Source organism: Plecotus auritus (genome assembly GCF_963455305.1).
Source record: "Plecotus auritus genome assembly, chromosome: 10".
NCBI lineage: Eukaryota > Metazoa > Chordata > Mammalia > Chiroptera > Vespertilionidae > Plecotus > Plecotus auritus.
The window spans coordinates 54209645-54234173 of NC_137785.1; the positions used below are offsets into that span (position 1 = coordinate 54209645).

The 24529-nt window shown below is 49.1% G+C and overlaps 1 protein-coding gene across 1 annotated transcript; it reads right to left on the reverse strand.

The window, feature by feature from the left end:
- Nucleotides 1-95: 95 nt before the first annotated feature.
- Nucleotides 96-23755, reverse strand: CFAP263 (cilia and flagella associated protein 263). Its single transcript, XM_080644617.1, has 9 exons — nucleotides 23572-23755; nucleotides 21125-21251; nucleotides 19788-19949; nucleotides 15074-15229; nucleotides 13704-13784; nucleotides 10499-10654; nucleotides 5702-5809; nucleotides 1189-1344; nucleotides 96-293 (listed from the first exon to the last, which is right to left on the reverse strand). The coding sequence occupies exons 1-9, from the start codon at nucleotides 23670-23672 to the stop codon at nucleotides 207-209; spliced, it is 1134 nt and encodes a 377-aa protein (XP_080500743.1). The 5' UTR covers nucleotides 23673-23755; the 3' UTR covers nucleotides 96-206.
- Nucleotides 23756-24529: the final 774 nt, after the last annotated feature.

The following is a 24529-nucleotide window of genomic DNA, read 5'->3' on the forward strand; positions in this document are numbered from 1 at the left end:
TTCTTTCAGTGTCAGCGCTTCCAGGGGCCAGGCTGGGACCACACCCGCCACAGGCCGCCGACGGGCCGGGGAGGTGGCAGTTGGCCTGGCTGGAGAGTCGGGGACACCAGCCGGCCTGGGGAACAGAGAGAGGCCCCTGTGACTACAAGGGAGCTGGTTCTTTTAATGGATTGCTTTTTGGTCCACAGCCCATGGCCTCCCTCTGGCTACTTCCCAGGGGGGCTGATTAGCTGCAGCTTCTCATTGGTGGCCTTCATCTTATTCCAGTCCTTGCGGTAGCCTTTTAAGGACATCTGCGGAAGGAAAGGGGAAGAGGGGAGAGTCACTTGGGAGATGCGGACTGTGACTAGTCAGAGCACAACCCTGGATGGTGGCCCGGGTACCCGCGGGGCAGGGTGTGGCTCCCCCCAGGGGCACCTGGGAGAGTCGTCTAGAGCAGCGGTCGCCAACCTTCCGGACCTCACGAAACACCAGGGGTCCGCGGACCACCCGTTGGCGACCGCTGCTCTAAAGAGCTTGTTTCTGGTCGGTAAAGCGAGAAGTTGCAGGTTCCTGCTGGGATTCTCTGCTACTTCTCAGCTTCAGGTCTGATGGGCCCGAGGTTGGATCCTAGTTTACTTCCTGCGGTGGGAAGCAGAGCCAGGGTCCAGGTGTGACAGCGCTGCCGTCCTCTAAGTATGTCTTTCAGAAAACCTTTTTTCCATCAAGTTTTTATTGATTTCAGAGAGGGAGGGAGAGGGAGAGAGAGAGAAACATCGATGATGAGAGAATCAGGGAGTGGCTGCCTCCTGCACGCCCCCTGAGGGAGCACAGACTGACCCCGGCCAGGTTGCATACTGAGTATCATCTATGAACCAGAAGGTCATGGCTTGATTCCCATGCCTGGATTTCGGGCTCGATCCCCAGTAGGGGGTGTGTAGGAGGCAGCCGATCAAGGAATCTCTCTCATCGTTGATGTTTCTATCTCTCTCCCTCTCTCTTCCTCTCTGAAATCAATAAAATAAAATAAAAATTCTATTTTAAAAAAATAAAGTCATCCTTTGTTTCAATATAAGGCTCAAAAAACCGTGGAGATTCCTCTCAGATGTTACGTGTCCAAGCATCTGTATCTTTAGCTCAAAAACAGAATCGCAGACGAAAATGGGAAGGGCGTGAAAGTCTGCCCACCCGGGGCCTCTCGGGGCCTACCTCCGCGATCTCCACTTTCCTCTCCCAGATGCGGATGGTCTTCTCCAGCTCCCCGTTGAAGATCTTCTCCCTGACGTACATCATCACGGGCGGCGCTCGGAACTCGGCCATCTGCTTCCGCAGCTTCTTGTTCACAGCCTCGGCTTTGGCCCGGTCCTGGGTTGGGAAGGACCAAGTCACCCGGATCCCTGCTGCATCTGGCCCACTGGGACTTGCTGGCCCTCCCATCTCTCCCCAGTTTCAGTGTAGCTCTGAAAACAATGTTTAAATTTTCAAAGGAGTGGGGGGAATCACAAAAATCTCATTTTTTATAGATTGTGATGTTTTCATCCAATTCAGAAACACCAAGTATAGCTTAAAAGTCTCCTTTCTTTCTTTTTTTTTTTTTTTTGAGCAATTCTTTTTTTATTTTTTTTATTTTTTTTAAATAAATCTTTATTCATATTATTACAATTATTTCTCCTTTTTCCCCCCATAGCTCCCCTCCACCCATTTCCCACCCCACCTTCTGCCCTTACCTCCCCCCCACTGTCCTCATCCATAGGTGTATGATTTTTGTCCAGTCTCTTCATGAGCCCCCCATACCCCTTTCCCCCTGAGAATTATCAGTCCACTCCCTTTCTATGCCCCTGATTCTATTATATTCACCAGATTATTCTGTCCCTCAGGTTTTTAATTCACTTGATTTTTAGGTTCACTTGTTGATAGATATGTATTTGTTGTTCATAATTTTTATCTTTACTTTTTTCTTCTTCCTCTTCTTTAAGAATACCTTTCAGCATTTCATATAATACTGGTTTGGTGGTGATGAACTCCTTTAGCTTTTTCTTGTCTGTGAAACTCTATCTGCCCTTCAATTCTGAATGATAGCTTTGCTGGGTAGAGTAATCTTGGTTGTAGGTTCTTGCTATTCATCACATTGAAAATTTCTTGCCACTCCCGTCTGGCCTGCATAGTTTCTGTTGAAAAGTCAGCTGACAGTCGTATGGGTGCTCCCTTGTAGGTAACTAACTGTTTTTCTCTTGCTGCTTTTAATATTCTCTCTTTGTCTTTTGCTCTTGGCATTTTAATTATGATGTGTCTTGGTGTGGTCCTCTTTGGATTCCTTTTGTTTGGGGTTCTGTGGGCTTCCTGGACTTGTAAGTCTATTTCTTTCACCAGGTGGGGGAAGTTTTCGGTCATTATTTCTTCAAATAGGTTTTCAGTATCTTGCTCTCTCTCTTCTTCTGGCACCCCCATAATTCTGATGTTGGTACGCTTGAAGTTGTCCCAGAGTCTTCTTACATTATCTTCAACTTTTTGGATTTTTTTTTTTTTGCTTTTTGCTTTTTCGGTTGAGTGTTTTTTGCTTCTTTGTAATTCAATTCTTTGACTTGATTTTTGTGTTCCTCTTGTCTGTTTTTGGGTCTCTGTATAATATTTTTTATTTCAGTCAGTGTATGTTTAATTTCTAGTTGGTCCTTTTTCATATCTTCGAGGGTCTCGTTATATTTATCGGCCTTTTCTAGGATATTCTTAAAAAGCCTTATAACCGTGGTTTTGAATTCTATATCCAGTCGTTTGTTTTCCTCCATTTCTTTCGTTTGTGATCTGATTCTTTGACGCCGCATTTTTATTGCTTCCCTGAGTTGGTAGGGTAGATTTGTGTGCTAGGTTTCCAATATGGCCCAGTGGGTCTGCCTCCCCAGTTAACCTGAGGTGGACACTCTTGGTGCACCCCTTTGTGGACTGTGTGTACAGCCTTGTTGTAATTAAGTCTTGATTGTTGTTGGTATCACTGGGAAGAATTGACCTCCAGGCCAGTTGGCTGTAAGGATCAGCTGTGTCTATGCTGGGAGAAGTCCGGTGCTGGAGACAGCCTTATAGGATTAGACTTGCCAAATTGCAATAGCCTCTGTGCTCAGCTTGGATGGGGTGGAGTCTCAGTCTTGGCTTCCCGTCAGCCTTGCCCTTACGCGCACGTGCGTGCCTTCAGACCTCTGCCTTCCCGGCTCCCGAGTCTCCGCCCGAGAGTCCAGACTCCCCCTGTAAGAGCGTGGGTTCCCAGGGGCTCGCCCGGAACTGGGGTTCAGTGCAGTCAGAATTGGGGTTCAGTGCGGTCGGGGACTTCCTTCCCCCTTCCGCCAGAGAAAGTCAGCCAGGCTCTCAGCCGCCCTTCCTCTCTGCGCGCACAAAGACCCTTTGCCGTACCTCCAATTCTCTGTGAGCTTTTCTCTTTCCTTCTAGTTGTAGAATTTTCACTCAGCCAGCTTTCCTGTGGTTCTGGATGGTGTCCGTTCTGTCTTTTAGTTGTAGTTTTGAAATTGTTGTGCGAGGCAGCAGTTTAGGTGTTTACCTATGCTGCCATCTTGTTTTTTTTCTAAAAGTCTCCTTTCCTTCCTCCCTCCCTTCCATCCCTTCCCTTTCCCTCCTTCCTTCCTTCCTTGCTTCCTTCCTTCCTTCCTTCCCTCCCTCCTTCCTTCCTTCCTTCCTTCTTTCCTTTATTAAGAGAGAGAAACATCGCCCTAGTTGGTTTGGCTCAGTGGATAGAGCGTCGGCCTGCAGACAGAAGGGTCCCGGGTTCAATTCCAGTCAGGGGTACACGCCCGGGTTGTGGGCTCAATCCCCAGTGTGGGGCGTGCAGGAGGCAGCTGATCAATGATTCTCTCATTGTTGATGTTTCTCTCTCTCTCCCTCTCCCTTCTCTCTGAAATCAATAAAAATATATATATTTTTAAAGGAGTCTTCATACACAGTAAATACTCTATAAATGTTAACTATTATAAAGAAAAAAAAAGAGAAACATCAGTTGGCTGCCTCCTGCACACCCCCTACTGGGGATTGAGCCCGCAACTCAAGCATGTGCCCTGACCGGGAATGGCACCAGCAGCCTCCTGGTACATGGGATGGCACTCAGCCAACTGAGCCACACCCGTCGGGCCAAGTCCAGTGTTCTTTTTTTTTTTTAAACCTCACCCAAGGAGTGAGGATATTTTTTCATTGATTGTTAGAGAAAGTGGAAGAGTGGGAGGAGGATGAGATAGAGAGAGGAGGTGGGGTGGAAAGAGAGAAACATTGAAGTGAGAGAGACACATCGATTGGTTGCCTCCCGACTTGCAACCCAGGTACGTGCCCTCGACTAGAATCGAACCGTGACCCTCCAGTGTGCAGGCCAACACTCTAACCACTGAGCAACACGGGTGGGGCCAAGCCCAGTGTTCTTTATCCCCCACTTTCCTAAAAAAGTCCTCCTCGATGGTACATCTACACAATGGAATACTATGCTGCCATAAAAAAGAAGGAATTACTACCATTTGTAGGCACCTGGATGGAATTAGAGAACATTATGCTAAGTGAAATAAGCCAGTCAATGAAAGAAAAATACCACATGATCTCACTCATTTGGGGATAATGAAAAACATTATAAACTGATGAACCAAAAGATAGTTACAGAGGCAGTAAAGCATCAAACAGACTATCTAATTACAGCGGTAAGGTTAGGGAGAGGTGGGGGAAATAAGAGATCAACTGAAGGACTTGTATGCATGCATATAAGAGTAACCAACGGATGCAAAACATTGGGGGGTGAGGGCATGTATGGGAGTGGGGTGGGGGGGCAATGGTAAGATATGTACACATATAATACCTTAATAAAAATTTGGAAAAAAAAAAAAAAGTCCTCCTCGAGTCCCATCCTGGGTGCGTTGAACTTGTAGAAATTCAACTCGATGTGCTCAGCAAAACACTGAGCGTGCTAACTCACCATGTGGATGATGCCACATCTTTTCACACAGTGACCACAGCGCCCGGAGTGAGCTCAGGACGGAGGTCAGGTCTGCCGTCCAAGCATCCGCTGTACCGAGTAAGAGGTGCCTAAGGGGCTCCCTCTCCTTTCCATAGGGTACTGCCTCTTGGTGTGTGTACGTTTTTTCATATCAGTTACATCATTACAAGCATGTTATATTTTTTGCAAGGTTGTACATGCAACACTTTCAATATTTTACTTTATGGGGCATTGAAGGAATTCTTGAGGATTATTTGGACTCTACACGATTTCTACCTTGTGAGCTGACTCTAGAGTTCTAGACCCTAACCCAGCAGCGGAAGGCCGCACTGCTACACTGCAAGCCTCCAGGTACCACTTTCTCCTTTGACAGCCCAGAGATATTTTTATTTTTTTATGGTGTCACCTTTTCTAGACAAAACTCAAGGTGGCTTGTCCTGGCTGGTTTGGCTCAGTGGTTGGAGCGTCGGCCTGAGGACCGAAGGGTCGCAGGTTCGATTCCCGGTCAAGGGCGTGTACCTCTGCTGCAGGTTCCGCGTGTGGGAAGCAACCAATTGATGTGTGTGTCTCTCTCATCAGTGTTTCTATCTCTCTCTCCCTCCTCCCTTCCTTCTACTCTCTCTGGAAGTCAATGGAAAAAATGTCCTCCGGTGAGGATTAAAAATAAAAAATCTAGGTGGCTTGGATCTTGGGGGACAATGACTCAAGCCCTTGCAAACCCCAGAAATGGCACACTTAACCCTCTCTTACCTCCTCTACTTGCAGGGCTTCTCTCTCAATTTTTTCAAGCAACTCGTGTCTCAGCAGGATCTCCTTTTCCAGATTGATGGACATTTCTATTGCTCGTTGTAGCCTGGTCTGAAAGAGAACAGCGCAGCCCGTCTTGAGCAAGGCTGACCATGGGGAGCTCCACCAAGGACAGGCAGCTCTTTGTGAGGCGGGAGGGAAGCAGGGCCACGTGACCATGGCCTGCCCTTCTCACACGCCCAGGTTTTCAGCATCTTGGTGTCTAGGTGGCGGGGAGGAGAGAGCCCTGGGAGTGTTATCCTCACCTGCAGGGGGCGAGATGCTGAGACCCAACTCCCACCCTACCACTTACAAGTGTCCCTCTGCCCATCTGACTGGTCGCTAGAACATGCACTGACCACCAGGGGGCAGATGCTCAACGCAGGAGCTGCCGAGCTGCAGTGACTTGGCAGCGGAGGTTCTCGGGTGACGCACCCGGAACCAGAGAGGAGGGAGCCCGATTCCTCGCGGGGCCCCGATTCCACCTTCGGCCGTGGGTTATGTTGTTGCTGGGGCACTGTCAGCCCCGAATCTGGTTTCCTGCACACTAGCGTTTGCATTCCACACCCTGTACGACAGCAACTTTGTAGAGGGATGTCGAAGAGCCGATTTCAGCCCGAGCCCTGCAGTCCAGGCAGAGGGACCCCACCTGCTGGAGGGACCCCGCTCACTCTGTAGACGCCCTTCGAGCTGCGGTGCTGCCCCAGGTGCGGCTGGCCGGGGTGGGACTGCGGGAGGTTGGCTCCAGGGTGTGTCTGGCCCATCTAGCCCAGTCCTGCCCTGCCAGCCATCTTTTAATTAATTTCCTTTCACTGTGCACAAATCCGTGCACCGGGTCACTAGTCCTCTAATGATAGGGCAGAATAGCACCTGTTAACAGAACCCATGCTGTCCTCAGTCCCGGGGATTGGGCAGGGGGATACACCAGGGGGCGGGGGGTCTTAGGTTACATCACGTCATCACGTCGGGCCTTGATCTTATCCTGCCCACCCAGCTGCAGAGCACAGGGCCTGTCTGATCTCGTGGGGAAAGGCCAGGGCAAACTATTAAGTACAATAGTTTGAGTTCTCCCTACCACAGGGCACCACTAGATTACAGTCGGTGAAGAGTGACCTGGGAGGGTGAAGTGGGTCAAGAGGGTCAAGTGTATGGTAATGAGAGGAAACAATAGAGTATACAGATGTTGAATTAGAATGTACATCTGAAATTGATACAATGCTATTAACCAATGTTACTCCAATAAATTTAATTCTTAAAACCCAGTTAATATCTACTATGCCTGGCCAGTGTGGCTCAGTGGTTGAGCATCGACCTAGGAACCAGGAGGTCGCGGTTTGATTCCAGGTCAGAGCACATGTCCAGGTTGTGAACTCGATCCTCAGTGAGGAGCATGCAGGAGGCAGCCCATCCATGATTCTCTCTCATCATTGATGTTTCTATCTCTCTATTCCTCTCCCTTCCTCTCTGGAGTCAATAAAAATATATTTAAAAAATTAATATCGACTAAAAAAAGAAAGAGTGGCACATCACAGCTGTCCTCAAACAATGGTAATATACCAGACTCCCCCACTAGGGGCTTGTGGGCACAGAGTGGGAGAAAGCAGTGCCCCCTAGAGGGAGGCTCACTCAAAACTCGCAGTGACCGTGTCTGCCTCCTTCCCGGCTGTGCCCTCAGCACCCACTTAGCCCTCTGCCTGGCATGGTGCTCAGTCCATGTGGAAATAGAGGAAAGTTAACCTGCGTGTTTTTGACAAGATCGCCCATGTGGTGTGTGATACTCACATGACGTGGTCGCTCCCGCCCCCCTCCCATTCCCTAAACACACCTGAAGCACCAACAGTTCCTGGGACCATGGTAGCCGAGCACCTGCTGGCCAGGCACTGCCCTTGGTGCTGGGGGGACAGCACCAACCAGCCGGAGCCCCGAGGCACACAGACCCACCTCCAGGACGTGAAGCATGGCGCCGGGGTCCCCAGGGGAGGCCTGACCTCACCACGCACAGCTGCCTGCCTGCCTTCCCCCAGGAGGTGAGCTCTGTGCCGCGGAGGGAGTGGGCCTGCTTCTCTCTCCGCCCCTCGCTGTGTCCACAGCAGGGCTCCTGGGAGTGGTTCGTCATCTGCTGACTATTATCTGTCACCAGCGCAGTGGCCCCTGGGGTTCGGACTGAAACGGCTCCTGTTCTGCCCACCGCAGCCCATGTCCCTGCTGCCTGGGTTCCGAGACACAAACCACCCTCACGTGTGTTTAGACATGTCCCCAGGAGCGCCGGCCTGCCAGCGGCCAGGTTCACCTTATAAACCAGAAGTTCCACTCCAGAGCCCTGGCCTTTCCCCACAAGATCAGACAGGCCCTGTGCTATGCAGCTGGGTGGGCAGGATAAGATCGAGGCCTGACGTGATGACGTGATGTAACCTCGAGCAGGCCGGCGCCCCCACCAGCGAGGGCCTGGGAGTCCGGAGGATGGCTCCGTCTCCAAATAGCAGGGATCAGATAAGCTAACTATGGACGAGATAAGCTCCAAGTGACGACCTGCTGGATGGTTACGACACTGTTGTGGGTGACGAGTTTCAGAATGCCAGCACCATACTGCCTACACACCTCGTGCCGGGGGGAGACACGTGTTTAGGTGGGACAGGCGCTGGGCCAGGAGTCCCAGCGGGCCACAAACGTGCTGTCTGAACCTGGCAATTACTCTGCCTCTCTGGGCCTCTGGTTTTTTATCCGTGAACGGAAAATCCTGGACGAGCATCAGCCTAGTCTGAACACATTCCAATTCACGTTTTAAAAAATATACACTGAGTGGCCAGATTATTATGATCTCTGAATGCATAATAATCTGGCCACTCAGTATATATATATATATACATATATATATATATACACACACACACACACACACATATATATATATATAGAGAGAGAGAGAGAGAGAGAGGGGCCTGGTGCATGAATTCGTGCATGGGTGGGGTCCGGCCAGCCTGGCCAGGGGGAGGGGATATGGGCGGTTGGCCGGCCTGCCTGCTGGTTGAACTCCTGGTCAAGGGGACAATTTGCATATTAGCCTTTTATTATATAGGATAAACACTGAGTGGCTAGATTATTATGCGTTCAGAGATCATCATCATCTGGCCACTCAGTGTATATTTTTATTGATTTCAGAAAGGAAGGGAGAGAGAGATAGAAACATCAATAATGAGAGAGCATCATTGATCGGCTGCCTCCTGCCCGCCCCCCCACTGGGGATCGAGCCCACAACCCGGGCATGTGCCCTGATCAGGAATCTAACTGTGACCTCCTGGTTCATAGGTCGACACTCAACCACTGAGCTACGCTGGCCGGGCCCAATTCACATTTTAAAGTGACACTGTGTGGGCCACATGATGACCTTATGTGAGCCACCGACACCCGTAGCCATGGCTGCTGCCTGGGTCGCAGACAGACAGGAAGTATTTTAAGTTTTGCAGGCCCAGAGGCAAAATTGAGGATGTTATATAGTTACTTATATGAACAAGAGAAAAAAAAAACAATTTTCCACAAATGTTTTATTGGTAAGATTTCAAATGTCGGAATTAAGTACAATAGTTTGGACTACAGGTCCACTAAGGAGAAGAATGGAATTTCTGGGGGAGAAACTGGTTTTGCTTCATTGGGTTTCAAAGGCAGTGTTCTCTACCAAACAGATTGCAAATGTCCCGTAAAAACCATTCCTGGCTCACCGGCTAGTGGGCCGGGCCCACGGGCCCACGGTTGGCTGACCACCGCATTGGCCGGCTGCTAACGGGGTGACCCCAGCCCAGCCTGCTGGGGACAGGCCCTGCTCATGCCTGTGGCCCTGCTTAGTTATTAATAGCGCCTCTCTTTCTCCAAAAAGGGTTCGGTGTGGGTGAGGACTTATTTAGTTGTGTTCTGATTTATAGCTAAGATGGTTTTCCTTTGCGGCGTTTTAAGCAGGGAATGCTTTTTATATGCCTAAGCAAAATAGGGCCCTAAGTGTGGTTAGCTCTCAAAACTCTCTGTGCATAAAATCATCCGGGGAGTTAAAAAAAATAAAGATGCATGGCCCTCACCCCCTAATTCAATTGGTCAGGGTGAGACTAGGGTGTCCTTATATCTTTTAAAAAAGTAGAAGTGGCCAAAACCGGTTTGGCTCAGTGGATAGAGCGTCGGCCTGCAGACTGAAAGGTCTCAGGTTCGATTCCGGTCAAGGGCACGTAACTTGGTTGCGGGCACATCCCCAGTAGGGGGTGTGCAAGAGGCAGCTGATCGATGTTTCTCTCTCATCGATGTTTCTAACTCTCTATCCCTCTTCCTTCCTCTCTGTAAAAAAAAATCAATAAAAAAGTAGAAGTGCCTGGCTGGTGTGGCTCAGTGGTTGAGCACTGACCTATGAACCAGGAGGTCATGGTTCAATTCTCGGTCAGGGCACATGCCCAGGTTGGGGGCTTTATCCCCAGGGTGGGAAGTGCAGGAGGCAGCCGATCATTGATTCTCTCTCATCATTGACGTTTCCATCCCTCTTTCCCTCTCCCTTCCTCTCTCTGAAATCAATAAAAACATTTTTTTTTTTAAAGTGGAAGCTCCTCGGGTGGTCCTAATGCACAGCCAGGGCTGTGAGAACATTGGGGTGCTGCTGGAGACGTGGCTTTCACAGGAGAAGTCGGGGAGCAGAGGGGGACTGAAGGCCACTCCTCCCCGTGGGAAGCGGCAGTGGTGCCTGGGAACGGCCTGTGGCAGGGACCTGGGCATCGGGGTGGACCTTACTTTGTAAGAGTTGAGGACCTGCAGGGTGGTCCCGGACGCCAGCTTCAGCCGGATCAGTTCCTGATTCCTTGCTTCGATCATCTCTAAGAACTGAGCGTTCTCTATCTTCAGCTGCTGAAAATCGACGTCATGGAGGGCCTCGCCCACCTCTTCCTTCTACCGGTCAGAGAAGAGGAAGAAGTGACATGAGGGAGTGACTTCCGAGTGTATGGCCCACACCCTGCGACTCCGGGTGAGATTCTGGAAGTCAGGCATCATTCAGTCATTCAGCAAACACAGCCTGCGGATCTGCGTGGGGCCAGGCGTGGCACTAGGCCCTGGGGACAGAGATGTGAGTGTATAGGCTCCTCCCTGGCCTCACGGAGCGCATCCTGGGTGAGGGTTCACAGACAGGTGCGGTGTGGTGGGACGGGCAGGAGCATCGGGCACGTGGAGGCCCCGGGGCCAGGCAGGGGCAGGCAAGGCTTCCCACGGGGCGGGGGGCGGGGGGCAGGGGGGGGGACGCGCCCAAACAGCTGGGCAGGAAGAGTAGGAAGAAGGCCATTGAAAGTGGTTCTTAACTTGGAAAAGCTGGGCCAAGCAGTAGATTGGGTTCCCTCCCTGCCCCTGCCCCTGCCCCTGCCCCACCAGGTCCGGGCCATCTTGCATCTGTGGTCGGCAGCGGCCAAACTCAGGACTGCTCCCCACCCCACGCTCCACTCACGCTGGACCACCTCCTTCCCACGACAGCTCGCCCCGTGTGACCCGCCCTCCAGGCCGAGCTCCCAGCCTGACAGCAGAGGGGGCGCCTCCCCCCCCGCTGAGCTCTCCAGGTGGCGCTCCGCTCCGCGGTCCGGCTGCGGGTGCCTCTGTGCAGTTACACACCCTGCCATTGTTTTTAAACATCCTGCCTTTTTTTTTTTTTAATAATTTTTTTTCTTTATCTCAGGGAGAAAAGGAGAGGGAGAGATAGAAACACCAATGATGAGAGAGAATCATTGATCAGCTGCCTCCTGCACGCCCCCTACTGGGGATGGAGCCTGAAACCCAGGCATGTGCCCTGACCGGGAATTGAACCGTGACCTCCTGGCTCATAGGTCGACGCTCAACCCCTGAGCCAGGCCACCCCATGCCCTGCTTGCCTGTGAGCTTGCAAGAGCAGAACCAGAGTCATGGTGGTGCCGCATGGCTTTCAGGTTAAAGGCCATCCACGGCGTCCTCACCTCACCCCGAAACGCCCCCTTCACGATGCTGAGCTCGCGTGATGCCCAGGGGACCAGGGGCGCACTGCCTGGGGGCAGCTCTGGGAGGCCAGGTCCTTCCTTACGCTGAACTGGAAACTCCTTCGCTGGCACCTCCAGCCCCCACACCGGCGATGCCCTCAGGGCTCTGACGAGTGGTGCCCCCTCTCCCGCAGGCAGTGCCCGAGCTCTGGGAGACATCCCGGCCCCTCTGCGTCCTCCCCACTGGGGCCCATGGGTCCCAAGCCCTCCCCATGCTTTCTGCTCCCTCCCTCTCAGCTCCCTCTCCTACGTGAACTCCAGTTACCAATCTTCTCAGGCCTGGAGTTCCTACGGAGGCACGGGGCTCCGTCCGGCTACGCAGAACAGACTCGGGCGAGCTAGATCATGTGAACTATTCTTCCCGTGATCCTTTCCTGGTGGGGCACCGTGGCTCCTGGAGTGCGGCCTGGGCCCCAGCAGCGCCGCCAGCTGAGCTGCCTTCAGCGGGTGAACCACGGCTAAGCCATCTGGCACCCGTGCAGAAATGTTGGGGATCGAGGTAGAGGAGCTTACGTTTGTCCTCGGTCACTTTGTGCCGTCCCAGCCTGTGGAGTCTTTCGAGATCCCAAGTCAATCAAGCCCGAGTCCCTGGACGTGTTAACTCTCCTGCCCAATGCTGTGTCCCTGTCCGGGGCCACCTCTGACATGCGTGCCCTCGGTGCCCAGGTTCAAGCTAATAACGAACCCACTGAGCGAGGAGAGGACGGAGCCCTGTCATCACGCCCAGGAGGCCCTCTGCACGTCCGCCTTACTGCCTCTAGGTCAGCTGTCCGAGGACGCACCAAGGAATACGGCAACCGTGCCACCCGGGCCACATCCCCCAAAACCATCAACAAGAACGACGCGAGGGCCCTTTAGATTCAAGCCAGCGCTGTCTACAGAGTTACCAGCACAGAAGCTGTATTAGTTCCCTGTGGCTGCTGTAACAAATAACCGCAAACTACTATCAAACAACACAAATCTACTCCCTCACAGCTCAGGAGGTCAGAGCCCAAGACCGTTCTCTGGGCTGAAATCAAGGTGCTGGCAGGGCCGCCTTCCTCTGGAGGCGCCGGGGAGACTGTTTCCTCCATGTTGCCAGCTTCTAGAGGCGCCTGCCTTCCTTCCTCCGCTCAGGACACCTTCCTCTGCCTTCAGAGCTCTGTCTTAGAGCATCGTCCTGATATGCCGTGGTTGTGGGTGTGATCCCCGGTCAGGGCACATACACAAATCAACCAATGAATGCATAAATAAGTGGACCAACAAATTCACCACCCCCTCTCTCTCCCTTCCTCTCTCTAAAAATCAATAATTTCTTTCTCTCTCCCTCCCTCCTTCCCTCCCTCCCTCCCTCCCTCCCTCTCTCTCTCTCTCTCTCTCTCTCCCTTTCTTTCTTTCTTTCTTTCTTTCTTTCTTTCTTTCTTTCTTTCTTTCTTTCTTTCTTTCTTTCTTTCTCTCTCTCTTTCTTTTCTTTTCTCTCTTAAATACATCATCCCGGCTGACTTGGCTAAGTGGTTGAGCAGTGACCTATGAACCAAGAGGTCACCAGTTCAATTCTCGGTCAGGGCACATGCCTGGGTTGTGGGCTTAATCCCCAGTGTGGGGCGTGCAGGAGGCAGCCAATCAATGATTCTCTCATCATTGATGTTTCTCTCTCTCTCTCCCCCTCTCCTTTCCTCTCTGAAGTCAATTAAAAAAAAACTCAAAAAGCACATCACTCTGACCTCTGCTTCTGTTATCACATCTTCTCTCTTCCTCACTGGACGCTTGAGATTGCGTAGAACCTTCACAGACAATCCAAGATTATCTCTCCATCTCAAGATCCTTGACTTCAATCACATCTGCCAAATCCTTTTGCCGTGTGAGGTAACGCATTCAGATTCCAGGAATTAGGACACAGACATCTTTGGGTGGACATTGTTCTACCGCCCACAGTAACTTAAAAAACAGAAGAAGCCACATACCTGCCTCAGTTGTAAAAGCATCTTTTTCCTCGTGACTTTGAGAGAAACATTTTTCAAACGTAATTTATCCTTCATATTATCCTGAAAAATAAAAGCAATTTTAATCCACGTCTCTTCTTCTTCCCTGTTGGTGTGAAACATTGGTAAGTCTTGAGCCCTAACCATCAGTCACTTATTTTAAGGTCCTTTGACATCTCTGCACGTGGTGTTGCTATAGCATTTCATTCATCACCAAGTGGCCGAGGAAGCTGGGTCTGTCCTCTGCAGATTTTCTATTGCTTTTAAATTCAGGATAATTTGGGTAGAGGAACCTTTCCAGACACAATGATCTTACGATTCTTTGGTCTTTTGTTCTCCTGGTTTACATAATTTTTATTATTTATAACCGATTAGGGTTAGTAAGCCAACCCATCTTCAGGATCCAAAGCTGATACACTGCAAAATCTTTGAAAATGAAGGAGCATTTTAACTCACTCTTTTTTTAAAAAAAATTTTTTGTATTGATTTTAGAGAGAGGAAGGGAGAGGGAGAGAGAAATAGAAACATCGATGAGAGAGAAACATGGATACATGGATCGGCTGCCTCTGCACACCTCCCACTGGGAATGGAGCCCACAACTCGGGCATGTGCCCTGACTGGGAATCGAACCGTGACCTCCCGGTTCATGGGCCGATGCTCAACCCCTGAGCCTCACCAGCTGGACTCATTCTTATAATAACGGAACGCAACGAGCTAGACATGTACCCGTCTCACTCCACACAGTCAGTTGACTAGATAGGCTCATACGTTTCTCAAGAAAACATATCAGTCCTGGCCAGTGTGGCTCCGTTGGTTGGAGCATTGTTCTGTACACCAAAAGGTTTCTCGGGTTCAATTCCAGGTCAGGGCACATACCCAGGTTTGGGGTTCGATCCCTGGTTGGGGCACATACAGGAGGCAACCAATCAATGTTTCTTGTTCACATCAGTGTTTCTCTCTCCCTCCCTTCCTCTCTCTCTAAAATCAATGAATGTCCTCGGGTGGGGATAGAAAGAAAGGAAGGAAGGAAGGAAGGGAGAGAGAGGGAGGGAGGGAGAGAGGGGGGGAGGGAGGGGGAGGGAGGGAAGGAAACATATCAGATCTTGAAACAAATAGCAACAATAAAAGTAAAATAAGTCATCCATCTGAGAAACTATTGGTAATCGCCCTGCCTGATTGATGCAGCCTGGATAAATTTGCATTCTAAAACACACACACTTGGGGAGATGTAACAAAAAATCCTCACATGTAGCAACGCTGATGGGGGACCACATGCAGTGGGGCTGCCTCCCGTGGATCCTTTTCAGTGACTCTCTTCTCCCTTTCTAAGCGCCAACCTCCTGCCAACTCACCCTCCGGCGGTTCGCGTCCTCAATGTACTTCAGCACTTTCTGAGTGGCCAAAATACTCCCTTTCTTCTTGGCTATGGTTTTCAAAATATCCTTTTCAAACTCTTGCATTGCTTTCTGAACTTCAGCCATCCGAATTTCAGCTTCCTCAATGATAGCCTGGGGGAGTCGGCACAGAGAGAGAACAGTTTCCAAAAGTTCTCACGGATGTATCCCCCTGAGGAAACCCCCCTCCTCAGGCCTCTTGGTGCCCAATATACTATGTTTCTTCTTCGTCTTAGAATTATACCCTCAAGATGCAGATGTGGCTGCATGAATGTTATTATGTAAAAGCATGCCTCGAAAAAGTTAATAGGAAACATAAAAAGGCGGCAAGCAACAACAGAGCCTCAGGGATCTTTATAAACATGTATTTTCATGTCTGAAATATTATTTATCCATTAAAATTATAACATTAATATATAATATAATATAATATAATATAATATAATATAATATAATATAATATATAATAAAAGAGTAATATGCTAATTGGACCAGACATCCTTCCTGACGAAGCCAGGGCTGCGAGGGAAGCCTGGGTCCCGGGTGTCAGAGGGAAGCCGGTGCCGGCAGCAGGAGGAAGGAAGGCCTACTCTTGCACGAATTTCATGCACCGGGCCTCTAGTATAATAGGATATGATATGATATATGATATGATATGATATGATATGATATGATATGATATGATATAAAAATATCTCGCCCTGACCGGTTTGGCTCAGTGGATAGAGCGTCGGCCTGTGGACTGAAGGGTCCCAGGTTCGATTCCGGTCAAGGGCATGTACCTTGGTTGCGGGCACATCCCCAGTGGGGGGTGTGCAGGAGGCAGCTGATCGATGTTTCTCCCTCATTGATGTTTCTAGCTCTCTGTCCCCTCTCCCTTCCTCTCTGTAAAAAATCAATAAAAATATTTAAAAAAAATATATCTGGAAGATATGCACCAAAACATTAACCACCGTCACAGCAGGAGAGATGGATTAGTGGGAGACAAAGAAGCAGTCTTAACCCAGCCAGCATGGCTCAGTGGTTGAGTGTTGACCTATGAACCAGGAGATCATGGTTCGATACCCCATCAGGGCCAGACTGCAGGCTTGATCCCCAGCATGGGGCGTGCAGGAGGCAGCCGATGGGTGACTCTCTCTCATCATTGATGCTTCTGTCTCTCTCTCCCTCTTTCTTCCTCTCTGAAGTCAATCAATAAATTTTTTTAAAAAAAGCACTCTCATTACACACTTCTGTAATTTGAAAAAGATGCTATAAATGAATATACGTATCAACATGGAAAGACAATGTTCAGCGATAAAAGAGTTGATAAGATAATATGGTATCTTTTTATAAAGAAGTTCATATATGCATATGAATATGTTTTCAAATGTGCTTCTTTTAGCTTACCCATGTGTTTAAAGTTTGCTACAACAAATAGAAATTGTCTTTAATAAGAGAACACAGAAACACACACATTATTTTCAAGAATAAAATGAGAAGTTATTGTAGCTTCAGACCTTTTCCCTGGACGCCAAGAAGCAAACGTGTGGTCCTTCCCTGGCCAGCCTCCGGCCTCGGCCTCGTGCCTCCCCACCGTGTTCACTTGCTAGACCATCAACCCACCTGAAATGCCACTTCCAACATGTCAATCTCCTGCTCAGTCCTCCTCAGTGGGGTCTTGCTTTCTAAGACATCCAAGATACACTCCTCAGCCTGGCTTCCAGGGCCTCACAGCCCTACCCAACCCGGCTTCCAATTACAGCCTCTAAACACCCTCTTCTCTAATCACACCAGCCCCCTCAACGTCAAGAACCGTTCCCACCTTCCCACGCTGGCTCGTGTCAGCCACCTTACAGAGCGGGGGCCCCTTTGGTCCTCTCCCTTAGCCTGATGCCATCATCCTGCGCGGCCATGCCAAGTCCTAGGCCAGCCCCACCTCAACCAAGTCTTCTCGGACCACCTGGGCCCACCCACACTGTGATGTTTACATCACACGACCTGGCCTGTGAGGATGATGCTACCACATCCCGGGCTCCTTTAACATACTAGAATCAACCATGCCCATTTGAAAAGAGAGAGAGGGAAAGTGGAGGGGGGAGCACAGGGGAGGGAGGCAGAGAAGGAGAGGTGGGTCTATGCCTTACAGATGGTGCCATCAATGGCAACATGAATCCACGGATCTGTCCCTCTGCGGACAGTGAGCGTGTCCCTGTGTGTGCGCCCACCTTTAGAAACAGAACAATTTAGAGCTAGAACAGAAATATCTATTTTTCATACAACACGGCTCTCAAATACTAGGATAAGCCCACAACTTCATCCCTTGGGCAACCTCGTTAACAGTCCCGCATCTTCTCTGGAGGAAAACTGGCCTTGTTGGTCTCCAACAAGACATGGACCACAGTCATGCATGTTGCATAGGGAGGGAGACTTAGGGATTTTTCAACCAACTCACTGACTTAAACCTCAACCCCCTGGTATTATTAAGAAATTAGTATACATTTTTAAGGGTATTTATGATTATTATGGTTGTTTATTTTCTTTTTTAAAATATATTTTATTGATTTTTTACAGAGAAGAAGGGAGAGGAATAGAGAGTTAGAAACATTGATGAGAGAGAATTATTGATCAGCTGCCTCCTGCACACCCCCAACTGGAGATGTGCCCGCAACCAAGGTACATGCCCTTGACTGGAATCAAACCTGGGACCCCTCAGTCCGCAGGCCGACGCTCCATCCACTGAGCCAATCCAGTTAGGGCGGATATGGTTTTTTAAAAAGAATCCAGCCCTAACCGGTTTGGCTCGGTGGATAGAGCGTCGGCCTGCGGACTCAAGGGTCCCAGGTTCAATTCAGGTCAAGGGCTTGTACCTTGGTTGCGGGCACATACCCAGTAGGAAGTGTGCAGGAGGCAGCTGATCGATGTTTCTCTCTCATCGCTGTTTCTAACTCTCTATCCCTCTCCCTTCCTCTCTGTAAAAAATCAATAAAATACATTTTTTTAAAAAATAAAAAGAATCCATATCTTAGAGACATATACTGAAATATTTGCAGATGAACAAGATGTCTAGGATTCACTTCATGACAGCCCGCTTGCCTATTCCGAGGGGGAAGTTGGTAGGGATATGGAGGAAACAAGACTGGCCATATGTTCATGACTGTTGAATGTGGGTGCTAAGTATACAGGGGTTTCATTGTGCTAGCCTCTGTACATTTGTATAATTTTGAAATTTTCCATTAAAAAAGTTTGAAATTTGTTTTCTCTTCAAGGAGGTGGTAAGTTCCTCAAAGGTAGGCCCTCTCCCTGGCCGGTGTGGCTCAATTGGTTGGAGCGTCCTCCCGGACGTACACTGAAAGGTGGCGGGTTCAATTCCCGATCAGGGAGGGCACATTCCCAGGTTTCGGTTTGATCTCTGGTCAGAGCACATACAAGAGGCAACCGATCCATGTTTCTTTCTCACATTGATGTTTCTCTCTCTTTCCCTTCCTCCCTCCCTCTCTCTAAAATCAATGGGAGCCCTGACCGGTTTGGCTCAGTGGATAGAGCATCGGCCTGAGGACTCAAGGGTCCCAGGTTCGATTCAGGTCAAGGGCATGTACCTTGGTTGCAGGCACATCCCCAGTGGGGAGTGTGCAGGAGGCAGCTGATCGATGTTTCTCTCTCATCGATGTTTCTAACTCTCTATCCCTCTCCCTTCCTCTCTGTAAAAAATCAATAAAATATATTTTTTAAAAAAATAAAATCAATGGGAAACGTATCCTTGGTGAGGATTAAAAAAAAAAAAGCCCAGCCGGTGTAGCTCAGTGATTGAGCATCAACCCAGGAACCAAGAGATCCGCAGGTTCGATTCCCAGTCAGAGCACATGCCTGGGTTGAGGGCTCGATCCCCTGTGAGGGGTGTTTGGAGGCAGCCAATCGATGTTGACGGTTCTCTCTCACCGATGTTTCTATCTCTATCCCTCTCCCTTCCCACCTCTCAAAAATAAAATCAATACTAGTAAAGACATTTTTTTTAAATATGTTTTATTTATTTTTTTACAGAGAGGAAGGGAGAGGGCTAGAGAGATAGAAACATTGATGAGAGAGAAACATCAATCAGCTGCCTCCTGCACACCTTCTACTGGGGATGTGCCCGCAACCAAGGTACATGCCCTTGACCGGAATCAAACCCGGGACACTTCAGTCCCCAGGCCGACGCTCTATCCACTGAGCAAAACCGGCTAGGGCTAAAAACATTTTTAAAAAAATATGTTTTATTGATTTTTTTACAGAGAGGAAGGGAGAGGGATAGAGAGTTAGAAACATCAATGAGAGAGAAACATCAATCAGCTGCCTCCTGCACACCTCCTACTGGGGATGTGCCCACACCAAGGTACATGCCCTTGAGCGGAATCGAACCTGGGACCCTTCAGTCTGCAGGCTGATGCTCTATCCACTGAGCAAAACCAGTTAGGGTAGTAAAAACATTTTTACAAAATAAAATAAATTAACCTAACCCATCATATCAATAGACAAAAAAAAAAAAAAAAAAAAAGGTAGGGCCTCAATTTGTCTCAATCTACTTGTATTTCTTTCAAAGTGCAAACACTCACTTGATCATCCCACAGGTACTTCCTGTAAGACGAACGGACGGACGGACGGACGGACGGAGGGAGGGAGCCAGGTGGGGGGACCTGCAGGGAGAAAGGGTTACCTCGTGATGCTGCAGGTCCCGTTCGGCATTGGCCCTCAGGTGCCTTATTTCCTCCTTCGTGTCTTCCAGCTCCTTCCGTACAAGATCGCACTTTTGGTCAACGCTGAGGCTCGTCGCACGGTCCATGCCTGAGCGGGATTTGGACTTACGCCTGCTTCGCAACTATACCTCAAGGAAAACAAAGCCGCTGTCAAGAAGGCATTGGTCATAGAGCAGCTTCAGGCGGGCATCGACATGACCTCTCAGACCGGCTAGAAAGCTCTTGAATGACAGCCAGAGAGAACAAACTCAGAGTGAGAGGATTCTGGCTATTAGGCCGGAGGTGACCCCCATTTCACCAGTCAACCTAAGGCCTAAGCTTGACAATGAACTGAAAATAAATCAGGGCAAGTGTCTCCGGGATGGAGAGATGGTGAACCTGCCCTGGACTAGCATTCAAGTCTGTGCCAGGGAAAGCCCGGAGCTCAGAGCTTCCTGAGCTGAACACAGAAGAGAAATTGGATCGGGGGGACAGTAGTCAGCAAAAACAAAGAGACAAAAATGTTGGATCTCCTATGCATTTGAGCCACGGCTCATATGCAGGTGGCCCAGGAAATATGTGGACCTCAAGATGGGATTGTTTGGCTCTCAAAGGATAGGCTTACACACAATTTTTAATTTAAACAAATTAATTAGCCCAGCCAGCATGGCTCAGTGGTTGAGCATCGATCTATGAACCAGGAGGTCACGGTTCGATTCCTGATCAGGGCACATGCCTGGGTTGCAGGCTCGATCCCCAGTGTGGGGTATGCAGGAGGCAGCTGGTCAATGATTCTCTCTCATCTTGTTTTCTTCTCTCTCTCCCTTACTCTCTTCCTCTCTGAAATCAATAAAAAAATATATTTTTAAAAAATTAATTACCCACACTTGAAAATCAAGAAATTCCACCAAAATAATCCAGATTTCCAGCTTCTCTGGAAAAATCAACTACTCTTGACAACCCCAGGCCACCTGGCTGGGCCTCGTAGACGAGGAAGGAACTTTCCAGTGCCCTCACAGGCCCACTTCACCTCTTTATGTGCCTGGCGGGGCCTTGTAAACATTTTGAGTCTCCCAACTTGAGGGAACTATTTCAAACAAACTAAGATATTCTGGGAGACTCAATCCACTATTAATTAAACCTGATTCCCTTCACACTGACTTGAAAGAGAAACCTTGAGAAGGGAGAAAGAAACAAAGTAAGAACAGGGACAAAGTCATATGTCACTTGGCCAAAGAAGGTACGCCAAAGGCAGAGGCACAAATACCGCTTGCATCTAAAGGGACAAATCGAACAAAACAGCTCTTCAATTGTGTACCTGTGCAAACTCTGTTCCTGACATTTTAATTTCAGACAGCCGCAGCATTCGCTGATCCTTGGATTCCAGTTTATTTAAATATTTCTGAAACATCTCTGTCTCAGTTTTGAGAGCAGAGTTTCCATAGCTGCAAGACAGAGGTGTACCTGAGTAAGTTCTGTGAGTAGGTAGGTCACCACCAAATAAATAGTATTTAACGCTTACTAGCTATGCATGACCTTCTACAAGATACTTAACCTCGTAATGCCTCAGTTTCCTCATCTGTAAAATGGGAATAACAGCAGCACCTACCTTTTAGGGTTGCAGTAAGGAATGTAAAGCCTTCAGGACAATGCCTGGCACATAGTAAGTACTATTTATGTAGTTGATATGTTTTTAACACATCTAATGAGCCACAGGATTCAAAGCAATAATATTACAGTGAAGATTGTGGCTGAGATGAAGCTACAAGTTTTGTCTTCAAGCATCTTCTAACCCATTTGTGAAATTCCTTCTGAATTAATTCATTCTTGAAGTCACGTCCATAATCTTCAGATGTTTCCTTTGGTTTAATTTTTCAGGGTTTTTTTTTTTTTTTTTCATTTCCAGCAACCAACAGATGAAGTAACCACTGGAAATGTATCATAAATGATGGAGAAGCTTTGTAATTCTTTTTTTTTTTAATATATTATATTGATATTTTACAGAGAGGAAGGGAGAGGGATAGAGAGCTAGAAACATCGATGAGAGAGAAACATCAATCAGCTGCCTCCTGCACACCTCCCACTGGGGATGTGCCCGCAACCAAGGTACATGCCCTGGACCGGAATTGAACCCGGGACCCTTCAGTCCGCAGGCCGACGCTCTATCCACTGAGCCAAACCGGTTTCGGCGGAGAAGCTTTGAACAGATGGTTTTTAAACAACTAGAGAGGACAAACCTAGTTTATCCTGTATAAGCCAGGAGTATGACTCTTTACTTCTTCACTTCACAGATACATATATATGGCATACATACATATAACACACGTGTATGTATATGTTTACATCAGAGAGAGAACAGCTTTGATATTTTCATATGTTATTGAGTTAATTCCTGTTTGGCAGAATTTTAAGATTAGTGGAAACGGCTCAATGAAAACCCGATAAATCAAAGTATCTTTCTTGCCAAAACCGGTTTGGCTCAGTGGATAGAGCGTCGGCCTGCGGACTGAAGGGTCCCGGGTTCGATTCCGGTCAAGGGCATGTACCTTGGTTGCGGGCACATCCCCAGTGGGAGGTGTGCAGGAGGCAGCTGATTGATGTTTCTCTCTCATCGATGTTTCTAGCTCTCTATCCCTCTCCCTTCCTCTCTGTAAAATATCAATAAAATATATTTAAAAAAACAACAACAAAGTATCTTTCTTTTTCAGCATATGTCACATTCCCACTGCAGGTCGTGGAGCTGCACCTGCATCCGAATCCCAGCACTACCACTGACGAGCTGTGTGGCCTTTGGAAAGTGGCTTAACCTCTGTCTTTGCTTCCTCACCCACCTTGGGAGTTACTGCACCACTATTATATACGGTCATATATGCAAATTACTTGGCACGGAATAGGCACTCAAAAAATAAGAGCTCTTAGTGCCTTAGCAGGTTTGGCTCGGTGGATAGAGCCTCCGCCGTGGGGACTGAAAGGTCCCGGGTTTGATTCGGGTCAAGGGCACATGCCCGGGTTGCAGGCTCCATTCTCAGTAAGGGGCGTGCAGGAGGCAGCCTATCCATGATTCTCTCTTGTCACTGATGTCTCTCCCTCTCCCTTCCTCTCTGACATCAACAAAAAATATATTTAAAAAAATAAAAAGAGCTATTAGTAGTCATACCTCAGTGCAGACCTAAACTGGTTATAGATGCATGGCAGAACACCAGCGTAGGCAGAGCCAGATGTTCTGTGTGAGACCAGTAAGTTGTACAATTACCTCTACTACATCATGGAATCTTGCTATCCAATTTACCTTCTACAGTAGGTATAAAACAGACCGCTAAAAATACAGAATCCTGGGCCAGTCACTCTCTGTTGTTCCTCTCCATGCCTTATAGGATGGATCCAGGCATAACCTGACTCATACTAAAAATATCAGCTGCCACTTTCATTTTCTCATAGATTCTTAGCATTGGAAAGGTGCTGAGAGGTCGCCTGGTCCAACCTGCCACCTCCGAGCCGAGGATGGGCTAAGCATACATTTTGGCACCAGGCAGACCACCAGGCTGAGGCTCTGGCTTCACCCATGACGCTCCACCGGCCCCAGGCCCTCACACCTCCACGTTGTTCTGGCTCCATCAATGGCTTGTTAGTTCAGTGGCGGTGGACACGCAGCGGTAAAAGGCAAAGGCGAGTATTTCCCCCACTCTGTGGGGGTCTCGGTTTCTCAGTGTTCAGTGCGGAGGTGAGGTGCGTAGGGGCCGCCCCCGAAGCCAGCGGGGCCCGTACCTGAGCTCTTCGACCAGGCTGAACAGCTGGATAATAGGCAGATCGTTCTCCTCCGCGGTCGGAAATTCGCTGGCAGTCGTCTCGGTGTCATCGTCAGTCATCACGCTAACGAAGTGGCCCTTGCCAACGCCAGGTGTGGCCAACCCAGAGCGCCCGGTGCTAGCGGCTACGCGTCGCCCCGTCTGCAACCAGGCAGCGCGTTGCCTGGCGACCGGACGCGGGCTGGGGGGCGTGGCTTCAAGAGGCCCCGCCCAGCGCTCCCCCGCCCATCTCCGCGCTGACCAGAGCGAGGTCTTTGTCCTTGACCAGGCACCTAAGCGCGTTTGCTTTTACTTCTTCAACAGTAATTCTTCACACGGTAATAATAGTAACGACTGGCTCTCCAGCACTTGCTATGCCCTTGCCACCTTTGCAGCAGCCTTGTAATCATATCCATTACTCTCTTTATTCTCCAAACGAGGAAACTGAGACGCAGAAAGTGAAATCCGTTTGTTGGCGTGTTTTCCTTCCTCTACCTCCCGGGGAGGCTTCTACTCGGCTCACCAGCTGGTGCTTCTTGCATACGAACTGCACTTTCTCTTAGATACCAGTGTCCTGCATTCCTGAAAGGGAAAAAACCTGGCTGATTATTAAATCAGTACACACACATTCCAGAGACCCTTAAGCAGGCACCGAATGTGTCCTGAGCACACCACGCCCACCCTCAAGGAGTTTCCAGTTAAATGATGGAAACACTTCCTAAATAAGCTCCGCGCAACCCGAGAGGTTATGCCTCACACCGTTTCGTAGCTATCATCTCATCGAAGCCTCAGAAGTCTTAAGGAATTGGTATTATTGTCTTCATCTTACAGATCAAGAAACTGAGGGATAGAGTAGATTAGGTGAGTTGCCCACACAAGCATGGCATCAAGCCCTAGCCAGTTTGGCTCAGTGGATAGAGCATCAGCTTGAGGACTGA

Coding starts and splice junctions, on each gene's coding strand:
- CFAP263 (XM_080644617.1), bottom strand. CDS start 23,672: ATGACTGACGATGACACCGAGACGACTGCCAGCGAATTTCCGACCGCG. Junction 21,252..23,571: donor AGCCTGGTCGAAGAGCTCAG/GTACGGGCCCCG, acceptor TCTGTCTTGCAG/CTATGGAAACTCTGCTCTCA. Junction 19,950..21,124: donor CAGGAACAGAGTTTGCACAG/GTACACAATTGA, acceptor CTTGAGGTATAG/TTGCGAAGCAGGCGTAAGTC.